A 26,632-nucleotide genomic window follows, 5' to 3' on the forward strand; every position below is an offset into this window, starting at 1 on the left:
TCAGTTTCTCTCTCAAGTTTCTCAGTCTTCCCAAATCTCTCACTGCTTTGTCCCTGTGCCTGTCAGTCTCTGAATCCCAGCCTCCCTGTCTCTCAGTGGAGTGTCTCTCTCCGCCTTTGTGATCCCCTGACAATGGGAGGTAAAAATAGCCCAGGGGCCGTGCTGGTGGAGATAAAAGGGAATTTGCCTTTTGTGTCCTGTAGCCAGGCTGGGGGGGCTGTGACACGTGGAGATTGCTGACATAGCTCTCCTCCGCTGACCTTGACAGCGACAATAAAAGGGGTAGCCCAGCTCCCAGCCCTCACCGTGGTGCTGAGGTGGGTGACCAGGGCTAGGGTTGGAGCTGAAGGGAGGGCAAGTGGATGGGTAGGTAAGGGTGCCTGTGGGTGGGCATAAGTCTCTCCGTGTCTGTAGGAGAGGATGCTTGGGTGTTTGAGAATATGCATGGGTGTTTTGGGGGCTCACTAGGGAGGCTGAGGTAGGGAGCCCCAGGAAATCACCTAATTAGGCCTTGTGGGTTGTTGGATCATACTCCAGTTTGGGGCCCTTGGTCCCTCAGTTCTTCCGTCACTGCCATCTTCCAGTGCCTGCTGCCTTGGACCGCCTTGAACCTCCAAGATTGTTAGTCCTTCATCTCCCACCTCTCGTTGCCACTGCCATGATGGATGTGAGTGAACTCGGGGAGTCTGCCCGCTACCTCCGCCAGAGCTACCCTGAGCTAATGAAGGTGCACTCTGTCCTGTGGGATGGTAAGTAAAGGCAGAGGGGGCACAGACACAAGGAAGCCATTATGGACTCAGACCAGGAGTGGGGAGGGGTGGTACTGAGCTTGGGGATGAAGGATTACTCTGGGACAGCTTTAGCCCTGGACCTTTCCCTCAGAGTCTGGGACCTTGAGGCTAAATTCCCAGGGACCCTGTCTGTGTGTGTGAGCAAGCCTCAGTTTGCTCCTCTGTAAAATGGGACAATATCACCTGCCCTCCAGAGCTGCACTCCGTGGCTGGAGCCTTAGGCCTCTGAGATGAGAGTGACTGGTATGTGTGCAGGCTGCCTCCACGTGTCCGTAAAACCTGTGCTAGAGTTATTTTTAGTGCTTTCCATAGAGCCAAAGCCTCTGTTTATTAGGGACAGGAATAAAGACTACTATTTATGAGCTGGTTTGCTCATAGGACAATAATAACAATAGGCAGTGTGTATCAAGTGCTCATTGTGTGCCAGGCCTAGAGCAGATGACTTTCCATGCATCATCTCAACAACCTGGGGAGTAGGGAGCAGGGCCAGCTTCAGGAGTGTGCAAGCTCTGCAGTTGCACAGTGCACCACACTTAGAAGGGTCTCATGCTTGATTTAACACTCTGCTATCATCATCTTGAAACTTTTAATAATTTTTTTTAACAAGAGGGCCTGCAAGTTATGCAGCTGGTCCTGACTAGGGCACTTGGCTATAAGTGGCAGGACAGGGAACAGAGCCTGGCAATCTGCAGCCTGAGTCTGTGCCTTTAACCACCGTGAAATATGGGCTCTGGGGCCAGCTGGTCAGGCAGGAAGGAGCACAGGACAGAGTTAGGAGACCTAGGTTTGAGGCTTCAGTGAAATGGGGGAGGCGGAACCCCCTGAGAATTATGTGCCTAATGTTGAGGGCTGCTCCATATGGGACCTCAGGAGATGCCCATAACATTTTGCCTTTGAGGGAACAGCCCCACAAAGAACGAGGGATTTTTCTGAGGTCACAGGGCAAATATGACAGAAGCAGGAATCTGAACTCAAGCGTGTAATCCAGGGCGTGAGGAATTGTTATCAGGGAATCCTCTGAGGAGATCTCCAGGGACCCTCCCAGGAGCCCTGGTCTGGAAGGATCTTCTCTAGATACTCCTGCATTCTGATACAGGGGCTCCTGGGAGGGGCACAGCTCTATGGACATGGCTTGGGAACCCCAGCTGGGCTACCAGCTCCTGGATCTGCCTCAGCCACTCTCAAAGCCCCCATGTTCTCCCCTAAATCCAGGGAAGAAGCGGGTGTGGGTACCTGATGAACAGGATGCCTACGTGGAGGCCGAGGTCAAGTCTGAGGCTACCGGGGGCAGAGTCAACGTAGAGACCAAAGACCAGAAGGTTTGGCTCTCCCTTTTCCTGGGATTAGCTCCTCTGCCCCGCAGGGTGCAGCTCCTGGCCAGCGCACTCTGGATGAAAGGGGGTCTGGGAGAGTGTACAGGGGCGTTAGTCGGTTAGTCGGTTCCTGCCTGGCCGCCACCCCACGATACGGCCTCCCTGGCAGGTACTGACGGTGCGTGAAGCCGAACTGCAGCCCATGAACCCGCCCCGCTTCGACTTGCTAGAGGACATGGCCATGATGACGCACCTCAACGAGGCATCGGTGCTGCACAACCTGCGCCAGCGTTATGCTCGCTGGATGATCTATGTGAGCCACGGCCCGGGAGGGGCCACGGGCGGGGCGGGGCTGTGCGCGGTGGGGGCGGGACCATAGCTTCAGGGGCGGGGCTAGAGGAAGAGCCACGGGGGAAAGGGCGGAGCTGTGTGCAGTGGGGGGCGTGGCTAGAGGTGGGGTAGGGTGATGTCATGGGGCTGTGGAGGCGGGGCCGCGGGCTGGAGGTTTGGGTATGGTTTGGCACGTTATGTGGCTCCTTGGGGAATATTGCAAAGGTCACCTTTTGTGAGGAGTGGGGCCTGGATCTCCAAAAACTCACCCATCAACTGTCTCCTCAGACATACTCGGGGCTCTTCTGTGTCACCATCAACCCCTACAAATGGCTCCCAGTCTACACGGCCTCTGTGGTGGCCGCTTACAAGGGAAAGCGCCGCTCGGAGGCCCCGCCCCACATATATGCGGTGGCAGATAACGCCTACAATGACATGCTGCGCAGTAAGGGCCGCCTTGACTCCTCTCCCCAACCCAACCCTCTAGGGAGGCCTCTGTGAAGGACCCCCTTCCCTCCACTTGCCCTGCCCTCCTTCTCATGCTGCTGGACACTTTAGCAAAGCCATTCTGTCTCTCCAAATGGGAGCTGGCCTGCAGTCTGGAGGGTCCCAGCTAGTCCTTCCCATTTCTGGTCCCCGGGGGTGGAGGGGCTGCCCCCGTGTCATGGATACCCAAGGTGTACCACTTGTGGCAAGTCCCTCACCTTGGCTAACTTCTCTATCCCCTCTCCTTTCCTCCAGACCGAGAGAACCAGTCCATGCTGATCACGTGAGTGTGGGGCTCTGGGGACGGGGTGGGAAGTGCTGGCCATCTGGCAGGAAGGGAGTAGAATTAAAATCATTTCCAGGGTTGATTCTAGAGTACTCAGGGCAGGGCTTTTACCACCTGGAGCTGGTGTCCCAGCTGAAGCTAAATTAGACCATTTTCTCTGCCCCCATCCTGGGCATGTGCGTTATAGGTGATGGGCAGGGAAGGGATACCCAAGCAGAGTGATGGCCAGCCCTGCTACCCTCTCTCCCAGGGCCTGGAATCTTCTTCCACCTTTTGATCTTTTGGGAGTTCTGATTCTGGCTCAAGGGGAGGGGGGAGATTCCTTTCCCTTTCCTCCTTCTTACCATCTCCTTATCTCTGAATCTTGTTTCTGATCGTTTGTTTGCCCCCATGGGAAAGTGGTAGAATTCTTACATGGCAAGTTCACGCCCAGCCAAGCCAATATGGACATTGTGTGTGAGTGTGTGCATGCAGCCTGGTGCAAGAGCAAGGCCTTCGAAACCAGAAAGACTTGGGTTAAGGTTCTCCTGTGGCCACTTCCTGCTGGCATCGGGCCTCTGAGTTTCATCAGTCCAAACAGAACAATCCTACACACCTACCACATAGAGCTATAGGAATCAGTGAGTTAATGTACGTGCCTGGCACACAGCAGGGACAGGCACATAACTTCTCTGAGCCTCATTTCCGCATCCGTAAAATGGGAGCGCTAATGGCGCCTGCCTTATAGGGTTTCTAAGGCTTCAATGAGCCCACACGGCGTCTGGCACTAAATTAGTGCTCAGTAAACGATCAGGTGTGTTCTCATCTCACAGGGATGGTCTACATTGGCTTGCTTTGTAAACAGCTCAACACCGCTGAGCGCTAATCTATCTCTCGGGGGTTTTGAGTTGGGGGTCCTGAGTTGGGAGCTGGGTGGGGGGAGGGCAGAGGGGCCCTGCTCAGATGGTGGGGTGTTGGGGAATGGGAGGAATTAGAGTGGCCAGATGGGCATTGGTGACTCATGTTTGTGTCGTCCAAGCGGAGAGTCGGGGGCCGGTAAGACGGTTAACACCAAGCGGGTCATTCAGTACTTTGCCATCGTCGCTGCCCTGGGAGACGGGCCGGGCAAGAAGGCCGTAAGACTCGCCCACGCGGGCGCCGCTCCCTGCTGCTTCTCACTGTTTTTCTTTTCTTTCTCTTTTGTTTTTTTTCTTTTTAAAATGTTGATTCCCCAGAGCCTCCAGCCCTGCCTGAGCCTCCTACCCTGGTGGGGGACTCTGGCCTGAGCAAGGCTTGACCAGAGAGGCTGTGGCCACCTCTGCCACACTGTGTGACCAGTTCCGGGCCTGCCTCAATGTTCCCATCTCTAACACAGAGGGTGGGACCACATTGCTATTCCTACACTTTTAATGTAACTTTCCCTTCCGTCATGACCTTCGAATCTTGAAAATGTTTACCAAATAGGCTGCTTTTACTAAGAAATGATTGTTTTCTTGGTTTATCGTGCAGCAAAGACTCATTTCTGCTGTCAGTCAAACAAGCAGGCTTATGCAGGGTTTAGCCAGAGCCAAGGGCACTTGGCATTCCTAATGGCTAGGTTAGGGGGGCAGTTTTGCACCCGATGGTTTCTGTACCATTTTTAAAAATTTCTGAAGCAATGGGAGCCCAGTATTTTCTTTTGTTTTTGTTTTTGAGGCACAACATTCATTCCCAGCCCCAGGGCTAGTTGTTCAGAGCTCCGTGTATGCCCCCCCAAACACCCCAAAATTGGCTACCTTTTCTCTCCAGAAGCCCAAGGCCTCCTCCCACACAGTCCCCTCTCCTGGGCCTGTTGAGCCTTGCTTTATTCTGGGGCATTTTTCTTTTTTCTTTTTCTTTTCTTTTTTCCACTGTACATTTTTGTTTCTTTTTGCCTTTTCCTTTTTCCCCATTTGATTTTCTTGGTTTTTGATTTTTATTTCAGTTTTGGTTTTTTGTTGTGGTGGTGGTTGTTTTTGTTGTTTTGTTTTGTTTTTGCTGTTGACTTTTGGGCACTTTTTCCTCCTTCCCCTCCCTATCCCATTTTCCAAACCCCTAAATAGTCTATGAGGATGCTGCAGAAAGTTGGGGCTAGTCCAGTAACAGGAACGGAGGGCAGGGAGAGGCCAGAGCTGGCAGGGAGGCCCCTGGGCAGAATGGAGCCCTGCATTGTGGAGTCCCAGGGGGTGTCAGGCAAGGGAAGGAGAGAGACAGGCTGGCCCACAGGGACCATGGGTGCTGGAACTTAAAAGCCTTATTACCCTCCCTCCCCTTGGTTCCAAATATGACCACACCTGCCAGAAAGAGCCCTGTTCCAAAGCGCTGGACTTGAGCGTGTGAGGTTGCACTTGGGGGAGGGGGCTCCTGCCATTTCTCTCCTGTGTCCCTCCCCCAGAAATATCTATGAGGGTATTTTTAAGTCTTGGGCTCCCTGGAGGTGCATGACAAACCATCTCCTGGTGGCACAGCACCTGTCACTCCAGGATCCCTTCCTTCCTTTCTCTCCCAGGCTGCTGCCAGCCAGCGTAGGGAAGAGAAGGAAAGGAAAATGGAGGGAAGACAATGATGAGGCTAGGAGAGGAATGGGGGTGCTCCTCTGGATTCAGAAATTCCCTCTAGATGAGACATTTGGCTGGCTTTGGGTGTCGTGGGAGGCAAGATGCCTGGGCTCAGTGCCTACTCTGCCCCCAACTTGCTGTGTGGCCCTGAGCAGACCGCTTCCCTTCTCTAAGTCTAGTTTCCTTATTCACAAATAAGGACTAATAATATGCACCTGGCAGGGCCATTTTGAATAATAGTAGGTGTACACTTCACAGTGAAGACACACCTAATCACAGTACAAAGGAGAAGTGTGAAGGGCTGTCACAGAGGGAGGTGAGGGGTAAGAAAAGTCAAGTGGGAAGAAGTCTCTTCCAGCCTCAGAGCATCAGGGAAGCCTTCCTAGAGGAGGGGGCATTTGAGCTCAGAAGGGGAGTAAATTTTAGTCAGGAATCTCTGGGTTTGGGGCAAGGGCCACTTCCTGGTGTGTGGGAAATGAAGAGATAGGGAGAGGCCAGAGACAGAGCTGGGGGAGGGGAAGGGCTATGAGGAGGAGACCCCTGGATGCAGCCCCCTACCTCGAGCCCCTGACTAGGGCCATGCTTGCTCCTACTTTCCAGCATTTCTCCTAACAGTCCTGCGAGGGTCAGGCATGGGGAGTGGGGTGCGGGGCTACACATTTGGGTGACTAACGTTTACTGTCCTGCTAACCATTGCCCCCACCTTGCCCCCGGCCTGGTGAGACCTCACACCCTCTGATGTTGTCTTCCTTCTCCCCCCAGCAATTTCTGGCTACGAAGACTGGGGTAAGTATGGGGCCATGTGAGCGGGGCAGGCAACGGCTGTGAGGTCCTGGGGAACCCCCTTCCCCTTCCAGAACAGAGTTGTCTGGGATGGGCTGATACCCAGGACCATGGGCTGCTCTCGTCTCCCAGTGAGTGAGCACCAGGGCTGACAGCCCCCTCACCTGCCACCACCAGGGTACCCTCGAGGATCAAATCATTGAGGCGAACCCTGCCATGGAGGCTTTTGGCAATGCCAAGACCCTGCGGAATGACAACTCATCCCGTTTTGTGAGTGGCCACGTAGGGAGGGGTGGGAGGGGCCGAGCCGGGTCAGCCGCAGGGAGACGTAGGTGGTGGAAGCCTTCAGCGAAAAGGGCAGCGCTGGCTGAGCCCTCTGACTGAGGCTACTCCTCTGCCCGCAGGGCAAGTTCATCCGCATTCACTTTGGTCCCTCTGGGAAGCTGGCATCTGCCGATATTGACAGCTGTGAGTCTGGGAGAGGGTGGGAGAGGGCAGGGCCTGGGGACAGAGGCCTAGGCCTGAGTCTTTCCACTCAGGCTGGGCATCCATCATCAAGTCCTTGGGGCTCCTGCCTGTTCCAGGCACTTCTCTCCATCCTCTGGCCACTGCCCAGCTCAGGCCACCTCACCTCTCACCTGGAACAGTCCACCAGCCTCCACGTGGTCTCTCAGCCTCCATTTCTCTGCTTGATCTTCCAGCCAGGGTGATCTTTTCATGGATACTAATGTGACCACATCACATTCCAGCTTAAAAACCTTTTGTAGATCTCATCACCTTAAGCTGGAGACCCAAATCCTTATTTGTCCAGTCAGGCTCCTCATGATTGGGCCCTTACCCCATCCCAGCTTTTCTCTGGCCCTGACAGGGCAGGCCTCTGCCCTTCCTGCCCCAGCCTCATCTCTAAACTCAAGTCCCCATCCTTCCTGGAAGCTTCTCCTAACACCTCTCTGGGGTTGTTCCCCATCCCGCCTGACCTACCCCTGCTGCACAGACACCAGGTGCCCAGGCTGCATGCACAGAGAGGCCGCTGCTCTGACCACTCCCCACCTTGGGATGCATGGCCAGATACTGATGGATAAGCACAGGCATGTAGTGATGGACAGGGAACATTATAATTCACGCCCTGACTAACCATGTGCAGACACTTGGAAACTTTGCTCCACGCACACACCGTCACACCAGCACTGCTCTGGAGGAAGGGAGTGTGGTCCATGGATGAAGGAATGAAAGCATAGATGAAGGAAAGGACAAATGAAGACCCCTCACACACACACACCCACATACAGAGACACCTGGACAGACAGACAGACACACACACATTCCCGCACTGTGACACGTGCACCAATGGAGAGACACCCTTCAGCACATGCTGGCACGCATGTGGACACAGCGCCTCCACACACACCCCTGCCCCTCAACCCTATTGGGGTGACCCACTCTGGGGAGGTGCAGGGGACGGTAGGCCAGCGCCTCCCTTTCTCCTAGATCTCCTGGAAAAGTCGCGGGTGATCTTCCAGCTGCCCGGTGAGCGCAGCTACCATGTCTACTACCAGATCCTCTCGGGGAAGAAGCCAGAGCTGCAGGGTGAGGGCCAGGGGTGGCTGGGCGGGAGTGGGGCTGCCTGGTGTCTTCTTGGCCCCATCAGACCAGGCCCTGGGATGTCTCTTGCCTCACTGTTCTGGAGTCTGTGACATCCTTCTTTCCTGGGGACTCAGAGCCCCTTCTGTCCCTCTACTCCCTTGGGACTTCTGGTTATTACCGAGCCTTCTCCTCTCATGCTAGGGAATAGGGCCTTTAGCAACATTGTCCTGGCAAGGTTGTCCCTCCTGCTGTCTTGAGACTAGAGAGGCCCCATCCAGCACCAAAGAAGGAGCAATGGCTCTGTCTAGGCCAAACTCCCCTCTCTTGCAAGCCCGTCAACGGCAGAGTCTGGCCAGAGGGGTGGCCATGAGCAATGGTCGAGGGATAAGTGAGACATAGGGACTGGGGCTCATTCCTCAGGGAACCATAAAGAAAGAGGATCCATGGGCATGAGGGTGGAGGTGAAAAACTCAGGCTACAGAGAAGTCCTAGGAGGGCCCTAGACTCTCCTGCCAGGCTGGTCCCCAGGACACACCATGCAGGGATGGGAGGAGGAGGGTAGCTGGGTAAACACAGCTGGACCTGCCCTTCTCTGCTCCGTGTCCCCCAGACATGCTGCTTCTGTCTATGAACCCCTACGACTACCACTTCTGTAGCCAGGGCGTCATCACCGTGGACAACATGGATGATGGGGAGGAGCTCATGGCCACTGACGTATGTCTGTGATGGAAGGGGAGCAGAGTGGGGTGCCTGCAGTGTGGGGATGTGTGAAGCTGGATGGAGAGCAGGGAGCAGTTTCAGTGCCCCTTGCTTGGCCGACCCTTGGTGGGGCCCAGATTTCTCTGATCCCGCTGTCCCCCACCGCAGCATGCCATGGACATCCTGGGCTTCAGCGTGGATGAGAAGTGTGCCTGTTATAAGATTGTGGGTGCCCTCCTGCATTTCGGCAACATGAAGTTCAAGCAGAAGCAGCGGGAGGAGCAGGCTGAGGCCGATGGCACTGAGAGTGAGGGGCCCCACCCTGGCCCAACCTGGTCATCATCTTGACCCTGATCCCAACGTCCTGTCCATGACTATTAACCTTAACCCTTGTTCACAACCTTTGACCTCAGTCTTACCTGGCCCTGATGTAAGCCTTGGCTTCTCAACTCCAGACCCTTACCCTCCTGAGCCATACAATTTGCAGGCCCTGAACTTGACCTCTCCCAACCTCCCTCTCCTAACCCCAGGCTGAGGCCAGTAGAGCCCCAAAGTGTCTGTAGTCTTGACCTCCTCCTTCTTATCCCACCTGTGTGCCCTGTCAGGTGCTGACAAGGCTGCCTACCTGATGGGGGTCAGCAGTGGAGACCTCCTCAAAGGCCTTCTGCACCCCCGAGTGCGTGTGGGGAACGAGTACGTGACCAAGGGCCAGAGTGTGGAGCAGGTGAGCTGCTCGCAGACCAGGGTGCACCTGGGGACAGCCAGGGCAGGGTGCTCTCCTTGCCAGGTCCCAGCCCAGCCTCCCCGCCTCTCCAGGTGGTGTTTGCCGTGGGGGCTCTGGCGAAGGCCACTTATGACCGGCTCTTCCGGTGGCTTGTGTCTCGGATCAACCAGACACTGGACACAAAGCTGCCCCGTCAGTTCTTCATCGGGGTCCTGGACATCGCTGGTTTTGAGATCTTCGAGGTGAGAGCAGGCCCACACCCCCAGGCTCTGTTCTTTCCCGGGTGGAGGACCACGGATGGGTGGGGGCAGGAGCAAACTCTTGCACGTCCCTGTTCCTCTATGGGCCTCCCTTTCCTCATTCACAAGGAGGCCTGCTGAGCCCAGCACCTCCCTCTGCAGTTTAACAGCTTCGAACAGCTGTGTATCAATTTCACCAACGAGAAGCTGCAGCAGTTCTTCAACCAGCACATGTTCGTGCTGGAGCAGGAGGAGTACAAGCGGGAGGGCATCGACTGGGTCTTCATCGACTTCGGCCTGGACCTGCAGCCCTGCATTGACCTCATCGAGAAGGTGGGGCCCGGGGCAAGGTCACTGCAAGGAAGGGAGGGTGGGTGCAGTGAGGGAGCAGGAGTGAATGTGCTTGTATGCGAGCGAGTGTGTGGAAGCGTGCATGTAGGTGTGTGATTGTGCATGTGAGTGTGGCTGTGACCGTGTCTGTCTGCACGTGTATGAATGGGAATGTGTGCGTGTGTGTGAATGTGCGTTGGTGAGTGTCTGTGAGCAGTGTGTGTGTGTGTGTGTGTGTGTGTGTGTGAATGTGCGTTGGTGAGTGTCTGTGAGCAGTGTGTGTGTGTGTGTGTGTGTGTGAATGTGCGTTGGTGAGTATCTGTGAGCAGTGTGTGTGTGTGCGTGTGTGTGAATGTGCGTTGGTGAGTGTGAGCAGTGTGTGTGTGTGTGTGTGAATGTGCGTTGGTGTCTGTGAGCAGTGTGTGTGTGTGTGTGTGTGTGTGTGAATGTGCGTTGGTGAGTATCTGTGAGCAGTGTGTGTGAGTTGTGTGTGTGTGTGTGAATGTGCGTTGGTGAGTATCTGTGAGCAGTGTGTGTGTGTGTGTGTGTGTGTGTGAGTCCCAGCACTGTTGACAATGGCCCCTCATGGGTGCGTGTGATTTTGCAGTTCACAAGGCCTTACTGCAGCCACAGTTTCATTGGACCCTGAGAACTGCTCTGGGAGTGGTCAGGGAAGGGCATGTTTGCTTATTTGTGTATTTGATTATGAAACATTACATATATTGCTCCATTGTACAAAGACTGGAAGAAAGAAAAATCAAAGAAAATTTGAAGAATCAGAAGTAAAGGGGAAAAAAATGTTTCCCTCAATTCTACCACAAGCTGTATTTTAGCACTTTGGTTAGTTTCCTCCAAATCCTTTATCTTGGGCATCCATTTTCTCTTCTAAGACACAGACGCCTTCCTCATCTTTCTCTCTGAAATGTATTTTAACATTGAACATTGTTGAGGAAGGCACAATGGATCAGCAGATGCTTTTCATGCATTTCTGTAACCTCCTGTTATTGGACATTTAGGGGATCGACAGTTTTTTGCTTTGATAGCAGCACTGAAAGTCTTTATTTCCCCATTTTGCAGGTTAGGAAGTTGAGGCTTAGAGAGGTCTCAGGGCCCCACAACTAGTAAGTGAGGAAGCCAGAATTTGAACTCAGCTACTTTTGTTGACTGTACCATGTGTGAGTGTGTGTGTGAGACCATGGATGCCGGGGGGTGAGTGGGTACAGAGATGCCAGTGTGAGTTTGCATGCTTCTTATAAGCACAGAGGACAACTCGGAGCTGTGAATCGTGCAGAAGGGGGTTAGAAGCCAAGCCACAAACTTCTCTTTCTCTCTTAGAAGACAGGGCCCCTGGGCACAAGTCTGGTTTCCGTCCTTCCTGGCAAATGGCTGATGTTGGGGAGTCTGGGAAGGCTCCCAGAGGGAGGGGCTCTGGGAAATGAGGGTCCAGCCCAGCCAGGGTAGGTTGGCTTGATGGAGGCCCCTCAAGTTTGTTCCCTGTCCCCAGCCACTGGGCATCCTATCCATCCTGGAGGAGGAGTGCATGTTCCCCAAGGCCTCAGATGCCAGCTTCCGGGCCAAGCTCTATGATAACCACGCGGGGAAGTCACCCAATTTCCAGCAACCACGGCCTGACAAGAAGCGCAAATACCAGGCCCACTTTGAGGTGGTCCACTATGCGGGCGTGGTAGGTGCCTGTTGGAACCCCAGCTCTTGATCACTCTCTTCCCTCCTCTGGGTTCCCCCACCTTGGCTCAGCTCGTGCTTGGTCTCTGGCAGGTGCCTTATAGCATTGTGGGCTGGTTGGAGAAAAACAAGGATCCACTGAATGAGACGGTGGTCCCCATCTTTCAAAAATCACAGAACAAGCTCTTGGCTACGCTCTACGAGAACTATGCAGGCTCCTGCTCCAGTGAGTACTGAGGGACAAGATTCTATAGGGGACTCTCAGAGTGACGTCCCCTGGAGTGACTGGTCCCATGTCTCTCCTAGCCGAGCCCCCCAAGTCTGGGGTAAAAGAGAAGCGTAAGAAGGCAGCATCATTCCAGACGGTGTCCCAGCTGCACAAGGTGAGGCCCAGTCTGGGCCCCGAGCAGGCCCTCACCCCACCAACCTCCAACCCCATCCCTGGCTCCCTGTTCTGTCCCCTGCACCCTGGGCGGGCGGCTGTTAAGACTTGCAGTGATGTTTAACTCCTCTCCACGTGAACATCACAGCAAGTCTGTGCTGCTTCCCGTCCCCATGCTGCCTGGGCAGGGTTTGGCAGGGATGGAGTGGGAGCCACAGGGGCCTGTGGGAGGGATGGGGATTGGGTGAGGGGATGAAGACTTTGGTGACGGTGGCGGGGCCAAGTCAAGCAGAAGAGGGCAAAGTGTCACAAGGAACAGAGTGAAGGACAGACGTACCGAGGCTCACTTAGGCACCTAGCTCACCCGTCCCCATCCCTAACGGGCTGATCCACTGCGGTTTCCAATTCTGCTTCTCTGCCTTCTTGTGCCTTCCCCCCTCTTCCCACCCCCAGGAGAACCTCAACAAGCTGATGACCAACCTGCGGGCCACACAGCCCCACTTCGTCCGTTGCATTGTCCCCAATGAGAACAAGACCCCAGGTAGTCACCTCAGGGCTGGGTTGGTAGGGTGGGGGGACAGTGGAGGGAGGGGACAGGGCAGACAAGAAGCTGGGTCTTCCTCCTCCACAGGGCCTGCACAGCCTCAAAGTAAGCCCTGCGTCTGGACTATTGGTCTTTCTCCAGGGCGTGAAGGTGTGTCTGTTGACCTCTAACCTTTTCCTCTAACCCTCACCATGTCCAGGAGTCATGGATGCCTTCTTGGTGCTACACCAGCTGCGCTGCAATGGAGTTCTGGAGGGGATCCGGATCTGCCGCCAAGGATTCCCCAACAGGCTGCTCTATACCGACTTCAGGCAGCGGTGGGTGTCTCCCGCTCCTCCCCAGCTCCCTCCCCAGAGCCACCTTCTCCTCTGCCCTCCACCCAGGTGGAGGCAGCAGCCTGAGGAGGTGGGAAAGGCACACATTTTAGAGCCAAACAGACAGAAACCTCAATCACAGAGGGGAATGCAGGGGGACTGGTGGCAGAGGCGGGGTGGTGATGACTGACGGACCCTGGGCAGGCATCCCAGTGGGATGTGGTGGTGTCTGAGACCCAGGGATGGCCGGGAGGAGAAGTGAACAGGCTCGGGGTAAATATTGGACGTGCAGCCACAGGTCTTGCTGATGAATTGGATACAAAATAAGAAAGAAAAGACAAGGGTGACTCCCAGGTGTTTGGCCTGAGCAGCTGGGGAGTTGGTGGTAGATTTACTGAGAGACCAAGATAGGATTTTTTTATTTTGGGGGGGATGGGGGAGGAGTGGATTGAGTACTTTGAACATGTCAACTCTGAAATGTCCCTAGCAGATATCCTAGAAGGGAAGTCGAGGGGAAGACTGGACTTGTTAGTCTGGAGCTCAGGGGGCAGGCAGAGTTGGACACAGATGTGGGCGCTGAACGAGGGTTCACGTGGACTAGACTTTGTATAATGTCTGGCACCTAGTGGGCACTCAGTCAGTGCTATTAGCTGCCTCACCCCCATTCCCTTTATAGGTTTGCTTTTGTCAGGCTACAGGCGTCCATAGTTCCCTCCCCTTCCAGAAGTAACTGGTCATCCACAGTGACCGTTACACACGTCTGTGCAAATACTGTACACATGGGCGCACAGGTGCCCCCATTCTGTGAATTTGTTTTTTCGCATAAGAGAAAGAGATTGCTCCTTATCAACAGACATAAGTCTGCATCATCATCTTTTTTAAAATTTTTTTATCTTTTTAGAGCAGTTTTAGGTTCACAGTAAAATTAAGGCGAAGGTACAGAGATTTCCTGTATACCCACTACCCCCGCCACACACAAAGCCTCCCCCATTATCAACATCCCTCCTCAAAGTGGGACATTCATTACAGTCGATGAACCTACAGTGACACATCATAATCAGCAAAGTCCATAGTTTACATTACGGTTCGCTCTCGGTGATGTCCGTTCTGTGGTTTTGGGTAAATGTTTTCTGACGTGCAGCATCATCCACCTTGTTTTGGCAGTAAAATATCCCACGGTCTCGTAAATGTGCTGTGATAATCAGGCCCCTGGAGGGGTGACTTTTGTGTTTCTAGGGTTTTGCCTTCACTGTGTGGCCATGCCCACCTGACCCACATGGCCCTGTACACATGTGCCACTGTGTCCGCTTTAGAAGTGAACATGCGGGAACCCTTGCTCTTGTTGATTAGAATTCTCTCCCAAATGTTTCTTCAGTTTGTGATATGCTATATACCATATCACCTTCTTTATATTTTTTGCCTTCTCAAAAAAAATTAAATTAAAAAATTACAAATTAAAAAATTATAAAAGTGCTGCATGCCTTTTGGAAATACTGCAGCTTCTTAAAGAACTTAACTACTGAATGCATGTAAATGCAACCCAAGGTTTTAAAGCAGAGTACACGCAACCCCCAGTGTTATGACATGCCTCTGCCAGCTTGCTCAGTGCACGCCCCTCTGGGGCCTCTGCTTCAGCCTCTGAGAGGCCCAGGAATATTTCCCTGCTACCTCTTCCAGCCTCCTCAGCCCTTGACACCCCGCCCAATGCCCTCCTCACCAGCCCTTCCCTGCTTTTGCAGGTACCGCATCCTGAACCCCAGCGCCATCCCGGATGACACCTTCATGGACAGCAGGAAGGCCACAGAGAAGCTGCTGGGCTCGCTGGACATCGACCACACTCAGTACCAGTTCGGACACACCAAGGTCAGGGCACCCGGGAGTTAGGGCTGACCTAGGTATGGGTGGTCACACTGGACAGGGGACATGTGGGTGGTTGGCAGTTACACCTCACTCCCCTGCCCAGGTGTTCTTCAAGGCTGGGCTTCTAGGCATCTTGGAGGAGCTTCGGGACCAGCGTTTGGCCAAGGTTTTGACGCTGCTGCAGGCGCGGAGCAGGGGCCGCCTCATGCGCCTTGAGTACCAGCACCTGCTTGGAGGCAGGTGGGTGTGGGAAGGGAGTAGGGGACAGGGTTAGGGGTGTAGCCACTGTCCCTCGGCTCTCAGTACCACTAGGCTCTCAGAACCCTGTCATACTGTTCTGTGGGTCAGAGCATCCCCTATGGCTGATTAGGGGTGTCTCTGAAGGGGGAAGGTTCCGTTTTGTGCCCCTCAACCCCCAGCTTCCATTTCTTCACCTCAAAAATTAGGGTAAGAGACTCTGTCTCTCCACGCCAGGCCACCCCAGAGTGTGGCCCAGAGTGGTAATAATGGCACCTAGTGTCTTCCAAGACTCCTAAGTGCTAGGCCCTGGGCAAGGTGCTTTATTTGCATTATCTTGGTTAAAGTACAGGCCAGTGCTAAGAGGCAGAGGCTGCGCTTATCTGTGTCAGAGAGACACACTCACAGCTGGCTACGGGGGGGCGGTGAGGGAGAGTTGCGGGGGGGTGGGGGAGGCGGGGATGTGAGCCCAGGCAGTCTGACCCCAGGGCCCAGTGGCTTTACCACTCCTGGTATTGTCAGGACAATCGCAAGGGCCAACAGGACATTCAGGGCTCATGAGTGCCCACCCTGGAGGCAGACCTGTGTAACCCTGGGCCTCTCCCTGGATCTCATCTATAAAGCAGAGGCATTAGGACCTACTTGAGAGGGCTGTTGGGAGGATCAAATGAGACAACACACTGAAGTGCTTACTTAGTGCAATGCCTGGCCCAGGGTGGGTGCTCAGGGCACATCACGGCTCTTACTATGAAGGGGCAGCACTGAGTCTGCTGGTCACCTCTGGCTGCCCCTCCCCAGGGATGCCCTGTTCACCATCCAGTGGAACATCCGTGCCTTCAATGCTGTCAAGAATTGGTCATGGATGAAGCTCTTTTTCAAGATGAAGCCGCTGTTACGCTCAGCGCAGGCTGAAGAGGAGCTGGCGGCCCTGCGGGCTGAGCTGCGGGGGCTGCGAGGGGCGCTGGCTACTGCTGAGGCCAAGCGCCAGGAGCTGGAGGAGACGCACGTCAGTGTCACCCAGGAGAAGAATGACCTGGCCTTGCAGCTGCAGGCAGTGAGTAGGGGAGGGGAAGGAGGGCAGGGTGTCCCTCAGTGACCTGGTGCCCCTGGCATCCCCAGAGAACCCCAGGCTGCTCTGAGGAAATACCCCAACCAGACCCCTGGCTAGGATGGAACTAGCATGCTCTGGGTGCCAATGCCTTGCCTGGATCTTTCTTTCTCTTCCAGAGGTGCCACAAGATGAGGTCTGTGGGCTCGTGTTCATGCTCAGCCTCTCATGGTCCCAACCTCCCCACCCACAGACTTAGTCTGTCTAGGTGTCCTAGTGCTGCCACCCCCTGCGCTGCCAGGGCTTCCCACCACAGCTGAAGTAGAGCCCCATCTCCCCAGCTCTCCCAGTCATGCCGTCCCTGAGACAGACCCAGGCTCCCTTATCTGATTAAGGGCCATGGGAACCCAGGTGGCAGGTAGCATAATAACCAGATGGCAGTGATCAAGGGCCCGGCATGTCCCCAAGTCCACAGAGCCATTCTTTCCTTCAGCAAATACCTTTACCTGTGTACCAGGCCCCCCTGGTAGCTCTGGAGATACATTGGTGGGAAGACAGAGACAGGCCTGTGGTCACAAAACTCACCCTCTAGGGCAGGAGACAGTTATGCAGCCAGGTGGTGAGGTGGGAGAGAACACCAGAGCCCTCCATGGCCGCGCAGGACCCCCCAGAAGAACTCAGCCCAGTGTGGGCATTGCTGGCAGCTGGTTTTGCTCCTAGAGCCCTTGTTGGGGCATCAGTCTGGGTTGCCTCCAGCCTGTCTAATGTTCCCCTCTTGCCGCCCCATCCATCCCTCTACCTGAGCCCTTATCCCACCACACCTGAGCCCATTCAAGGCCAAAAGTGGGTCATAGGCATTCCTTGGTCCCAGAGCCCAGCGGAGCATGGGTGTCAAACCTTTGCATGGACGAATGAATGTTCCTCTCCAGGGCCTGGCCTGGTATCCCTCAGCTGGTTTACCTGGACCTGCCTTAACTTTGCCTCATTCCCTGTGTCCTCCTCCAGGAACAGGACAACTTGGCGGATGCTGAGGAGCGCTGCCACTTGCTCATTAAGTCCAAGGTGCAGCTGGAGGCAAAGGTGAAGGAGCTGAGCGAGCGGCTGGAGGACGAGGAGGAGGTGAATGCTGACCTGGCTGCCCGCCGGCGCAAGCTGGAAGACGAGTGCACGGAGCTCAAGAAGGACATTGATGACCTGGAACTGACACTGGCCAAGGCTGAGAAGGAGAAGCAAGCCACGGAGAATAAGGTGTGGGCCAGGCCAGCTGTAGGGAAAGGCCCAGAGCCTAGGGGCCAGCTTTGGGGCCAGGCAGCTGCAGGTCCCACTTCTGGTTCTGCCAGGCCCCTGCTGTGTGGCCTTGGGCAAGTTTCTTCCTCTCTAGGGGCCTCAATTTCCTCATCTGTCAATGGGGTTCATAGCAGCACGTATCTCATGAGGTAGGTGAGGATTCAGTGTGTAGCTGGCCTTTGCCAGCACTCTGCACAGGGCCAGCGCATAGCAAGTGCTCAGGAAATGCTAGTGAGTGTCATCCATCCTGGAGTGCAAGCCCCGTGAAGGCAGGAACCCCACTTCCCCAGCTCTGCATTGCCCAGGAGCCTTCACCTGCCTTCTTCTATCACTGAATCCTTATGACAGCCCCATGTCGTTCAAAGGACCAGGAGTATTGACTCCACTATACAGGAGGGGAAAGCGAGGCTTGCGGGGGGATGTGGGGTGGGGAGGTGGGAGGAGCTGCTTATTTAGGTTCTCACAGGTGCTCACTGAGGAAGCCAGGACTAGGAAATATCTATCTGGAACACCTGTTGATACCAAAAATAGCTGGTATCTATTGATCTCTCATTCTGAGCCAGGCACCATGCACAGCACTTTGTGAGCATTTGCTCACTAATCCCACAAAATAACTCGAGGAGGACGGTATTATCATCCTAGGGATGAAGAAATTGAGGCTCAGAGTGAATCGACTTGCCTGAGGTCCCCTAGCAGGAAGGGACAGTTGCTGTGACCTGGTGTGGTTGGCTGCTCAGACCAGAGTGCAGGAGAGACATCCCCATGGTGACTTTGGCCCTGGCACAGGTGAAGAACCTGACAGAGGAGATGGCAGCACTGGATGAGTCGGTGGCCCGGCTGACCAAGGAGAAGAAGGCATTGCAGGAGGCCCACCAGCAGGCCCTGGGCGACCTGCAGGCCGAGGAGGACCGTGTGAGCGCACTGGCTAAGGCCAAGCTCCGGCTGGAGCAGCAGGTGGAAGACGTGAGTCAGGCCCACAGCAGAGGGCTGTGCAGAGGGGCTGGGCCAGCCAGGACAGTGGCTGAGCCAGCCCACCCTGTCCTGCTCCACAGCTGGAGTGCTCCCTGGAGCAGGAGAAGAAGCTGCGCATGGACATGGAGCGGGCCAAACGCAAGCTCGAGGGTGACCTGAAGCTGACACAGGAGTCGGTGACAGATGCTGCCCAGGACAAGCAGCAGCTGGAGGAGAAGCTCAAGAAGTAGGTATGGGGCAGGCAGTAGACCTGACCCCCTGGCCAGCAGGTGGCCTCGTGAGCCTGCACCCCATGCCTTATTCCCTCCGGACTCCAGTCAGTTCCCCATTACTGCAGAAGTTTAAAAGGGAGGGTTGAGAGAGGGGCTCACTAGGGTGCAGGGCGTAGTGTCCTGCCCTCCCTGGACCAAGGGACCCTGACTGGCCTCTGGGGCCGGGGCTTGAGAGGGAACACAGGGTGAGGTCACTCAGGGCTAGCTCTGGGTGCAGAGTGCCTCAGGCAGGGGGTGTGCTGGGGGCGGGTACTGGGGACCCAGGCAGGTTAATGGAAGTTAGGACCAGGGCTGCCTCATGCCCCCCTCCCGTGACTCCAGGAAGGACTCAGAGTTGAGTCAGCTGAACCTGCGGGTGGAGGACGAGCAGCTCCTTGGGGCCCAGCTGCAGAAGAAGATCAAGGAGCTGCAGGTGTGTGGGGGATGAGGGCAGGCGGGGACTGGGGTCAGAGCCCACAGAGGGGACAGCTGCCGCCCACCCATCCCTAGGCTCGGGCAGAGGAGCTGGAAGAGGAGCTGGAGGCAGAGCGGGCAGCCCGGGCCCGTGTGGAGAAGCAGCGGGCAGAGGCAGCCCGGGAGCTGGAGGAGCTGAGCGAGCGGCTGGAGGAGGCCGGTGGCGCATCTGCGGGGCAGCGCGAGGGCTGCCGCAAGCGTGAGGCAGAGCTGGGGCGGCTGCGGCGGGAGCTGGAGGAGGCGGCGCTGCGGCACGAGGCCACAGTGGCTGCCCTGCGGCGCAAGCAGGCAGAGAGCGCGGCCGAGCTGGGTGAGCAGGTGGACAGTCTGCAGCGGGTGCGGCAGAAGCTGGAAAAGGAGAAGAGTGAGCTCCGCATGGAGGTGGATGATCTGGGTGCCAGTGTTGAGACTCTGGCCCGTGGCAAGGTGTCTGCCTCCTTCCTCACCCTGACCTCTGACCCGACTCCAGCATCCTATTCTGACCCCTAGCTCAGATCCTGTACTCATCATAACTCTAAACCAATACTGACTCCAGTAGCCGACCCCTGACCACCCCATACCAATCTGACCCCACACTAGTCTTGACCCCTGTACCTGATCCTGAGCACTGACCTATTCATCTGGCACCCAACCCCAACCCCACACCAATCCTGACCTCAAACCCTGGCTCCTAATCTCTATGCCCTGACTCCAGGTCATTTTTGACCCAGCATCCAGTTCCAACTTCTCAGTCTTTGACCTCTGTACTCTGACCTAATACCTGTCCTGACTCTGTTCCTGTCCTAAATCCCAGCACCCAGTCTTGACTCCTGACTTTTGTACCACCTAATCCTGACAGCTGACCTCTGACCACTGTCCCAAGCTGACTTCAGACTTTAGCATCCTAACCTCACTGGCCTTGGGTCTAGTCATCTCATTTCTGATGCCCACCTTTTAAACCATAGTCCAGCAGTAGAATCTCTGACCCTGAACTTGGGCCTCGCTCTCCCTTTGATTCCTGGGCACATGTCTAGCTTTCTAGTTCCCAACCTCGGGGCCCAGTCTCTATGGCAGCCCTAGATCCTGCCCTGTGATTCACAAACTTGTTCTGACTCCTGACCCCGGATCCCAGGCCAGTGCAGAGAAGCTGTGTCGGGCCTACGAGGATCAGCTGAGTGAGGCCAAAATCAAGGTGGAGGAGCTGCAGCGGCAGCTGGCAGATGCGAGCACCCAGCGTGGGCGGCTGCAGACCGAGAGTGGTGAGGCCAGGGGCTAGCTGGGGCACACGGGGGCCTTGGTGCAGCCCCTTGGCCGCCTGACATGCGAGCTCACCCCTTGGCCTGCAGGGGAGCTGAGCCGCCTGCTAGAGGAGAAAGAGTCTCTGATTAGCCAGCTGAGCCGTGGGAAGGCCTCAGCCACCCAGAGCCTGGAGGAACTGCGGAGGCAGCTGGAAGAGGAGAGCAAGGTGGGCTGGCCACTGGCTGCCACAGAGTAGGCAGGGTGGGGACTGGGGCCACCGGCCAGCTGCTGAGGTCACTGGGGTCCCTGCAGGCCAAGAGTGCGCTGGCCCATGCCATGCAGGCTTTGCGGCATGACTGCGACCTCCTGCGGGAGCAGCACGAGGAGGAGGCCGAGGCCCAGGCTGAGCTGCAGCGGCTGCTGTCCAAGGCCAACGCTGAGGTGGCCCAATGGAGGAGCAAGTATGAGGCAGATGCCATCCAGAGGACCGAGGAGCTGGAGGAGGCCAAGTGAGTGCCTTGCTGGCCAGGCCATTACCACACAGGGTGATATCTGCACTTCTGAGCGGTTGGCTGGAAGGGAGACGCGGGGGCCATTCTTCTGCCAGCCTCCCTCAGCTACACAGTCCATACCCTGTCTGCCCCCGTGGCCTAGAAAGAAGCTGGCACTGCGGCTACAGGAGGCAGAGGAGGGAGTAGAGGCTGCTCACGCCAAGTGTTCGTCGTTGGAGAAGGCCAAGCTGCGGCTGCAGACAGAGTCGGAGGATGTGACCCTGGAGCTGGAGCGGGCGACCTCAGCGGCTGCTGCACTGGACAAGAAGCAGCGGCACTTGGAGCGGGCGCTGGAGGAGCGGCGGCGGCAGGAGGAAGAGACGCAGCGGGAGCTGGAAGCGGCCCAGAGGGAGGCCCGCAGCCTGGGCACCGAGCTCTTCCGGCTGCGGCACAGCCACGAGGAGGCTCTTGAGGCCCTGGAGACACTCAAGCGGGAGAACAAGAACCTGCAGGGTATGACCCACCCCAGGGTCAGAGAGCTGGTCTGGGGTCATTGGGAGCAACTTGGAGTCACAAAGAGGGCCCTGGTGGGGTCACCCTGGAATAAGGAGTAAATGAAGTGACCTGGGTTGGAGCATGAGCCATAGGGGTGGCCCCTCAGTGCCCTGTCCACTCTACAGAGGAGATCAGTGACCTCACAGACCAGGTCAGCCTCAGTGGGAAGGGCATCCAGGAGCTGGAGAAAGCCAAGAAGGCGCTGGAAGGGGAGAAGAGTGAGCTCCAGGCTGCACTGGAGGAAGCTGAGGTCAGAAGCGGGCCACAGGGGTGGGATAGACACTGACCCGCTGTTCCCCTGGCCTCCCCTCACCCTTAACACAAGCTCATGGCCCCCACGGCTGTACTGCCTGCTCTGCACCCCAGGGGGCCCTGGAGCTGGAGGAGACCAAGACTCTGCGGATCCAGCTGGAGCTATCCCAGGTTAAGGCTGAAGTGGATCGGAAGCTGGCAGAGAAAGACGAGGAGTGCACTAACCTGAGGTGCGGGGTGGGGCCATCACTCCTCCCCAGGCTAACACAGCCCCTCCCATCCCAACCACCTGAGAGTAGCAGAAAGGAAGGAAGGCAATGTTTGTGGAGCCCCGTCGTGCACATGGACTGGACACCTAGTTTGTCCCTCCTACATGATTTTCTCAGGTTGGCATTGCTGTCTACAGTCTAGAGGTGAACCTCAGAGAGGCTAAAGGACTTGCCCAAGGTTGCACAGTTGGGGTAGAGCCAGAGTTCAGCACGTCTGTCTGCTCTGGAGCCTCACTCTTGTCCATGAACTTGCCCTGATGGGCAACAGGCAATCACAAGGAGCTTTAAACCAGGGAGGGATGAGTCACTTATTCCTCAAATGGGTTCACGTCTCCAACGTTCCCTGGTTGGTTGTAAGAGCAGGTGTGGTGTCTGTGCCCACCCTTCTCTAAGGCCACGACCCCTCCTTTCATCCCTCCCTCTCACAGGCGCAACCACCAGCGGGCAGTGGAGTCCCTGCAGGCCTCCCTGGATGCAGAGACACGGGCCCGCAATGAGGCCCTGCGGCTCAAGAAGAAGATGGAAGGCGACCTCAATGACCTGGAGCTGCAGCTGGGCCATGCCACTCGCCAGGCCATGGAGGCACAGGCAGCCACGCGGCTGCTGCAAGCCCAACTCAAGGAGGAGCAGGCAGGGAGGGACGAGGAGCAGCGGTTAGTGGCTGAGCTCCGCGAGCAGGCACAGGCCCTGGAACGGCGGGCTGCGTTGCTGGCTGGGGAGCTGGAAGAGCTGCGGGCTGCCCTGGAGCAGGGAGAGCGCAGCCGGCGGCTGGCAGAACAGGAGCTGCTAGAGGCCACGGAGCGCCTCAACCTCCTGCATTCACAGGTGGGGACAGGGGCTACACAGGGATGTGTGGGGCGGTGGCCTGCTGGCTGGCTCTGAGGCTCTGCTTCCCCCCAGAACACAGGCCTGCTGAACCAGAAAAAGAAGCTGGAGGTGGATTTGTCCCAGCTGAGCGGGGAGGTGGAAGAGGCTGCCCAGGAGAGGCGGGAAGCCGAGGAGAAGGCCAAAAAGGCCATCACCGATGTGAGACTGGGCTGGGGCTGTGGGAGGCCTGGAGGAGAGCCCAAAGGGACTTTCACCTCCTGACCGTGCCACCTCCACTCCTGCAGGCGGCCATGATGGCTGAGGAGCTAAAGAAGGAGCAGGACACAAGTGCACACCTGGAACGGATGAAGAAGACGCTGGAGCAGACGGTGCGGGAGCTACAGGCACGGCTTGAGGAGGCGGAACAAGCCGCCCTCCGTGGCGGGAAGAAGCAGGTGCAGAAGCTGGAGGCCAAGGTGTGTGTGGTCCTCCCAGTCCTTTCCCCTGCAGGGTGGCAAGCCTGAGGGCAGGCTTGAGGCATCAGGCCCATCCCTGGCTGCTCACAGGTGCGGGAGCTGGAGGCCGAGCTGGACGCAGAGCAGAAGAAGCATGCCGAGGCCCTCAAGGGGGTGCGGAAACATGAGCGCCGGGTCAAGGAGCTTGCGTACCAGGTGGGGGACTAGGTCTGCCTTGAGGGGCAGCCCTGGAGCTGGCCTGGTCCAGGCAAAACCTGAATCCCCTTTGCCTGCCCAGGCCGAGGAGGACAGGAAGAACTTGGCTCGCATGCAGGACTTGGTGGACAAGCTGCAGAGCAAGGTCAAGAGCTACAAACGCCAGTTTGAGGAGGCGGTGAGTGCACGGGGGTCTGGGCACCTGGGGCCTAGTACTGGTCAGGATGCCTGAGGTAACCCAGCTTCAACAGCTGGCCCCAGGCTCTGCAGCCAGGTGAGACACCAGCAGCAAACGGCCCTGCTCCATCTCTGGGCCATGGTTTCCCCACTCTTGGTTTTGTGCATAGGCAGACTGCCCCTAAAGGGCAGTGACCCCACTGTCCCAGCAGGAAGAGAGACAAGTTTCTAACAGCTTCAGTAAGAGATGAGACCTAGCTGTCTCTGAAGGGACCCCATATGCTTTCCCCTGACGGGCCAGCTGTGGCACACAGGAAACTCTGGAAGGAGTGTCTCAACCCCTCCTTCCTGCCGTGGTTACTGGTGAGGGGGGAGAAGGGCCACGGCAGGTGGGAGAATTGACGACCTGGAGAAGGCAGCTCCCTTCTGGGGATGGGATGAGGACAAGACTGACTCTCAGTTACCAAAGGGTGATCAGGCCTGCCTGTGCCCCCAGGAGCAGCAGGCCAACACTAACCTGGCCAAGTATCGCAAGGCCCAGCATGAGCTGGACGATGCAGAGGAGCGGGCAGACATGGCAGAAACTCAGGCCAACAAGCTGCGGGCACGGACCCGGGATGCCCTAGGCCCCAAGGTGAGGGGTGGTGTGGGGCAGCACCCTGCCGTCTGTGTCGGGGTGGTGGGGAGGTGGGTGGTGCAGCTCATTCCACCCCCCCTCCCCTTAGCACAAGGAGTGATACCCGAGGCCCTGGGCTCTGAAGAGGGATGCCTGCTGTTTGCCCCTCACCTGCCTTCAGCTGAGGCTGCCCCACCCGATCCTGTCGTCTCTTCCTCTCCATCTGCTGAGCCTCAGCAGTCCCAAGCCCTGCTACACCCTGAATAAATGCCAGGTCTGCAGTTCCAGCCGGTTTCCTCCTCATTCTTTGGGATTGGGGAGAGGAGCACGTGGTCCCATAGAGAAAAGTGAGGTCCACATCAGTCATTTAAAATAAAGTTCTTTAATAGTCTCCATTTAATTGGTTTATTTGTTGTTAATAAATTGGCAACACAAGGAGGGGCCAAGGGTGTGCTCTCAGCCAGGCTCCTGTGTGTGTGGGCTCAGGCAGGAGACGCTGCCCTGGGGTAAGGGTGGGGAGGGGCACAGCTACCCTGTGCCCCAAGGGATGGATGGAAAAGGCCCCCCACTTCTGGGGGAACCCCCTGGGAAGAACACAGCGGCCAATGAGCAAACAGAACCAGAGGAGTTAAAGGAAAACGAGGGAGGGAGGATAGGAGGGGCAGACGGGCAGGCTTGGGGGAAGGTAGCATTCTCTGGTATCCCCCACCCCTGCCCAGGGCTCAGAAGCCTTTGCCTGGGTCCAAAGGCCAGGGCAAGCTTGGCTCACAGATTAGGGGAGGGTGCCCATATCTCCCTCCCCACCCCAGGACTGACAGCCAAGAGACTGGGCAGGAGCTCAGACAGAGCTATTTTTAAAAGTCCCCTTACCTCTGGGTGGGCCAGAGCCCCAGGGTTCTGAAGGAAGAGTGGGTGTAGTGCCCCTGTCCTCAACATAGGGATCTTGAGGCAACTGAGGTTCCCCCAATGCCCTGGGGCCCTTAGACCCAGGGGCCAAGGGCTTCTAGACGCTCCCTCCCTCCAAGCCTGTACCTTAAGACCTGGGGCAGGCAGAGAGCAGCAGGGAGGCAGGGGAAGGGTGGGGACAGGCCAGGGTGTGTGGCACGCATACCCACGCTCACCCGCTCTAGCCCTGGCCCAGCAGCCTCCCGAGGCCTGGCCCAAGGTCACTCCTCGGTGAAGTCCCTGTCTATGTCCATGTAGGGCTCCTCAATGTAGCTGACAAGGGCAGAGGGTGACTGGCGGTCTGGGTTCAACAGGATGGACACAGTCTCTTTCCAGTATGAGAAGCTGATGCAGGAGCTCTGGGCAAAGAGAGAGGGGCTAGGGGGCGCCTGGAGGACCCAGGTCGAGCCCAGCACCCCGCGGGGAGGGCCTTGGTAAGGGGATAAAAAGCCGCCTGCCACATGGCCCAGGCAGGGACCACGCACCCTGGATGCCTCTCTGAGGGGCCCTGGGTCTGCGTGCCCGCTGCCCACCCACCACTCACTCAAGGGTGGGGCACTCACGTTCTCCAGGCAGGTGCTGTCTTTGTCCTTGTGCAAGTAATGCTGCTGCCAGAAGCGGAGCAGGTTGTGGAAGTTGTTGAGCAGGAAGCCAGGATACTTCTTGCTGTGTTCCATCCGCTGCAGCAGCCGTAGGTACAGGGGCAGCCGCTCTTTCCGTCGGGCCAGCATCAGGATCACCAGGCTGGTGTTGAGGCAGCTGACATTCTCCTGCAAGGCCCCAGGCCATCCGAGTTAGGTGCATGCCAGTAGCTCCAGCGGCCCCTCGTGGACCTGGGGTGCCACTAGGTAGGGAGGAGGGTATCCCAGGCCCAGACTCTGCAGGGCCCTAGCAGGGTCCACAGGCCATGCCCTGAGCTGCCCCTGCACACATCTGAGGACTGAGGACAGGAATGACACCAGTACTGCCAGCATCCTTCCCCAAGTACCTTCCTGGTCCCTCTCACACCCACCACCCTCAGTCTAGAGTCTACTCCTTCTCCAGAACCAGCTCCTCCTAGGAGAGCCTCCCTCTCCCCGGGACAGGGCAGGGTACACATGTCAGATGCAGTTCTCTAACTTTCATTCAGCAGTAGACTGGGGTGCTGTTTGGAGGGAAGAGGCTCAGTCTGTTTTGTTCACTGTGCATCCTCAGCCCAGGGCTTCGCCTCAGTAAACATTTGTTAGATGAAGGAACAAAAGAACCACCTCTGAGAGCTTTGGTATTACCCCCATTTTAGAAGAGTGCTGTGAACCTCGGAGAAAGGACGACTGCACAGTTATTTACTTAGGGAGGAGGGAGTCAACATCAGGTCCAACCTCAAAGCCTGCACAGCAGGCAGGGCACAGAGAGCACTGAACTGGGAGCCAGAACCCAGTGCCAATCCCAACTCTGCCTTGATATGTGTGCGACCTCAGAG

At 56.6% G+C, this 26,632-nt stretch overlaps 2 protein-coding genes across 6 annotated transcripts in view; one reads left to right on the plus strand and one right to left on the minus strand.

The window, feature by feature from the left end:
- The first annotated feature begins 584 nt into the window (after positions 1-584).
- On the plus strand, positions 585-24,623 carry MYH7B (myosin heavy chain 7B). 4 transcript variants are annotated; one of them, XM_014850742.3, is made up of 41 exons: positions 644-749; positions 2,004-2,110; positions 2,274-2,417; positions 2,723-2,879; positions 3,176-3,203; positions 4,225-4,321; positions 6,524-6,547; positions 6,722-6,814; positions 6,949-7,012; positions 8,033-8,131; positions 8,739-8,842; positions 8,996-9,134; positions 9,433-9,551; positions 9,644-9,793; positions 9,953-10,123; positions 11,625-11,804; positions 11,897-12,029; positions 12,110-12,186; positions 12,639-12,726; positions 12,929-13,046; positions 14,783-14,906; positions 15,007-15,143; positions 15,939-16,194; positions 17,194-17,436; positions 18,262-18,438; positions 18,528-18,673; positions 19,041-19,131; positions 19,209-19,598; positions 20,284-20,410; positions 20,498-20,616; positions 20,703-20,899; positions 21,045-21,394; positions 21,562-21,686; positions 21,803-21,918; positions 22,386-22,782; positions 22,858-22,983; positions 23,070-23,240; positions 23,331-23,435; positions 23,518-23,613; positions 24,109-24,246; positions 24,338-24,619. In XM_014850742.3, exons 1-41 carry the CDS (start codon positions 659-661, stop codon positions 24,347-24,349), a joined length of 5,826 nt encoding a protein of 1,941 aa, XP_014706228.3. In that variant the 5' UTR covers positions 644-658; the 3' UTR covers positions 24,350-24,619. The 4 variants fall into 4 exon arrangements, with proteins under 4 accessions (XP_070341900.1, XP_014706228.3, XP_070341901.1 ...); XM_070485799.1 differs by lacking the exon at positions 4,225-4,321 and having other exon boundaries at positions 585-749; positions 24,338-24,623; XM_070485800.1 differs by lacking the exons at positions 644-749; positions 2,004-2,110; positions 2,274-2,417; ... (2 more) ...; positions 4,225-4,321; positions 11,625-11,804 and having other exon boundaries at positions 6,348-6,547; positions 24,338-24,623.
- Positions 24,595-26,632, minus strand: part of TRPC4AP (transient receptor potential cation channel subfamily C member 4 associated protein) — a 69,857-nt gene continuing 67,819 nt past the window's right edge. For both annotated transcript variants that reach the window (XM_014850746.3, XM_014850745.3), the window contains exons 18-19: positions 25,737-25,943; positions 24,595-25,532 (exon numbers count right to left, since the gene is read on the minus strand). In XM_014850746.3, coding sequence (XP_014706232.1) covers positions 25,395-25,532; positions 25,737-25,943 — 345 coding nt within the window. In that variant the 3' untranslated portion in view covers positions 24,595-25,394. The remainder of the gene's footprint in view (positions 25,533-25,736; positions 25,944-26,632) is intronic.

Source organism: Equus asinus, chromosome 15, assembly GCF_041296235.1.
Source record: "Equus asinus isolate D_3611 breed Donkey chromosome 15, EquAss-T2T_v2, whole genome shotgun sequence".
NCBI lineage: Eukaryota > Metazoa > Chordata > Mammalia > Perissodactyla > Equidae > Equus > Equus asinus.

Coding starts and splice junctions, on each gene's coding strand:
- MYH7B (XM_014850742.3), top strand. CDS start 659: ATGATGGATGTGAGTGAACTCGGGGAGTCTGCCCGCTACCTCCGCCAG. Junction 16,195..17,193: donor TGGCCTTGCAGCTGCAGGCA/GTGAGTAGGGGA, acceptor GTCCTCCTCCAG/GAACAGGACAACTTGGCGGA. Junction 23,436..23,517: donor TCAAGGAGCTTGCGTACCAG/GTGGGGGACTAG, acceptor TTGCCTGCCCAG/GCCGAGGAGGACAGGAAGAA.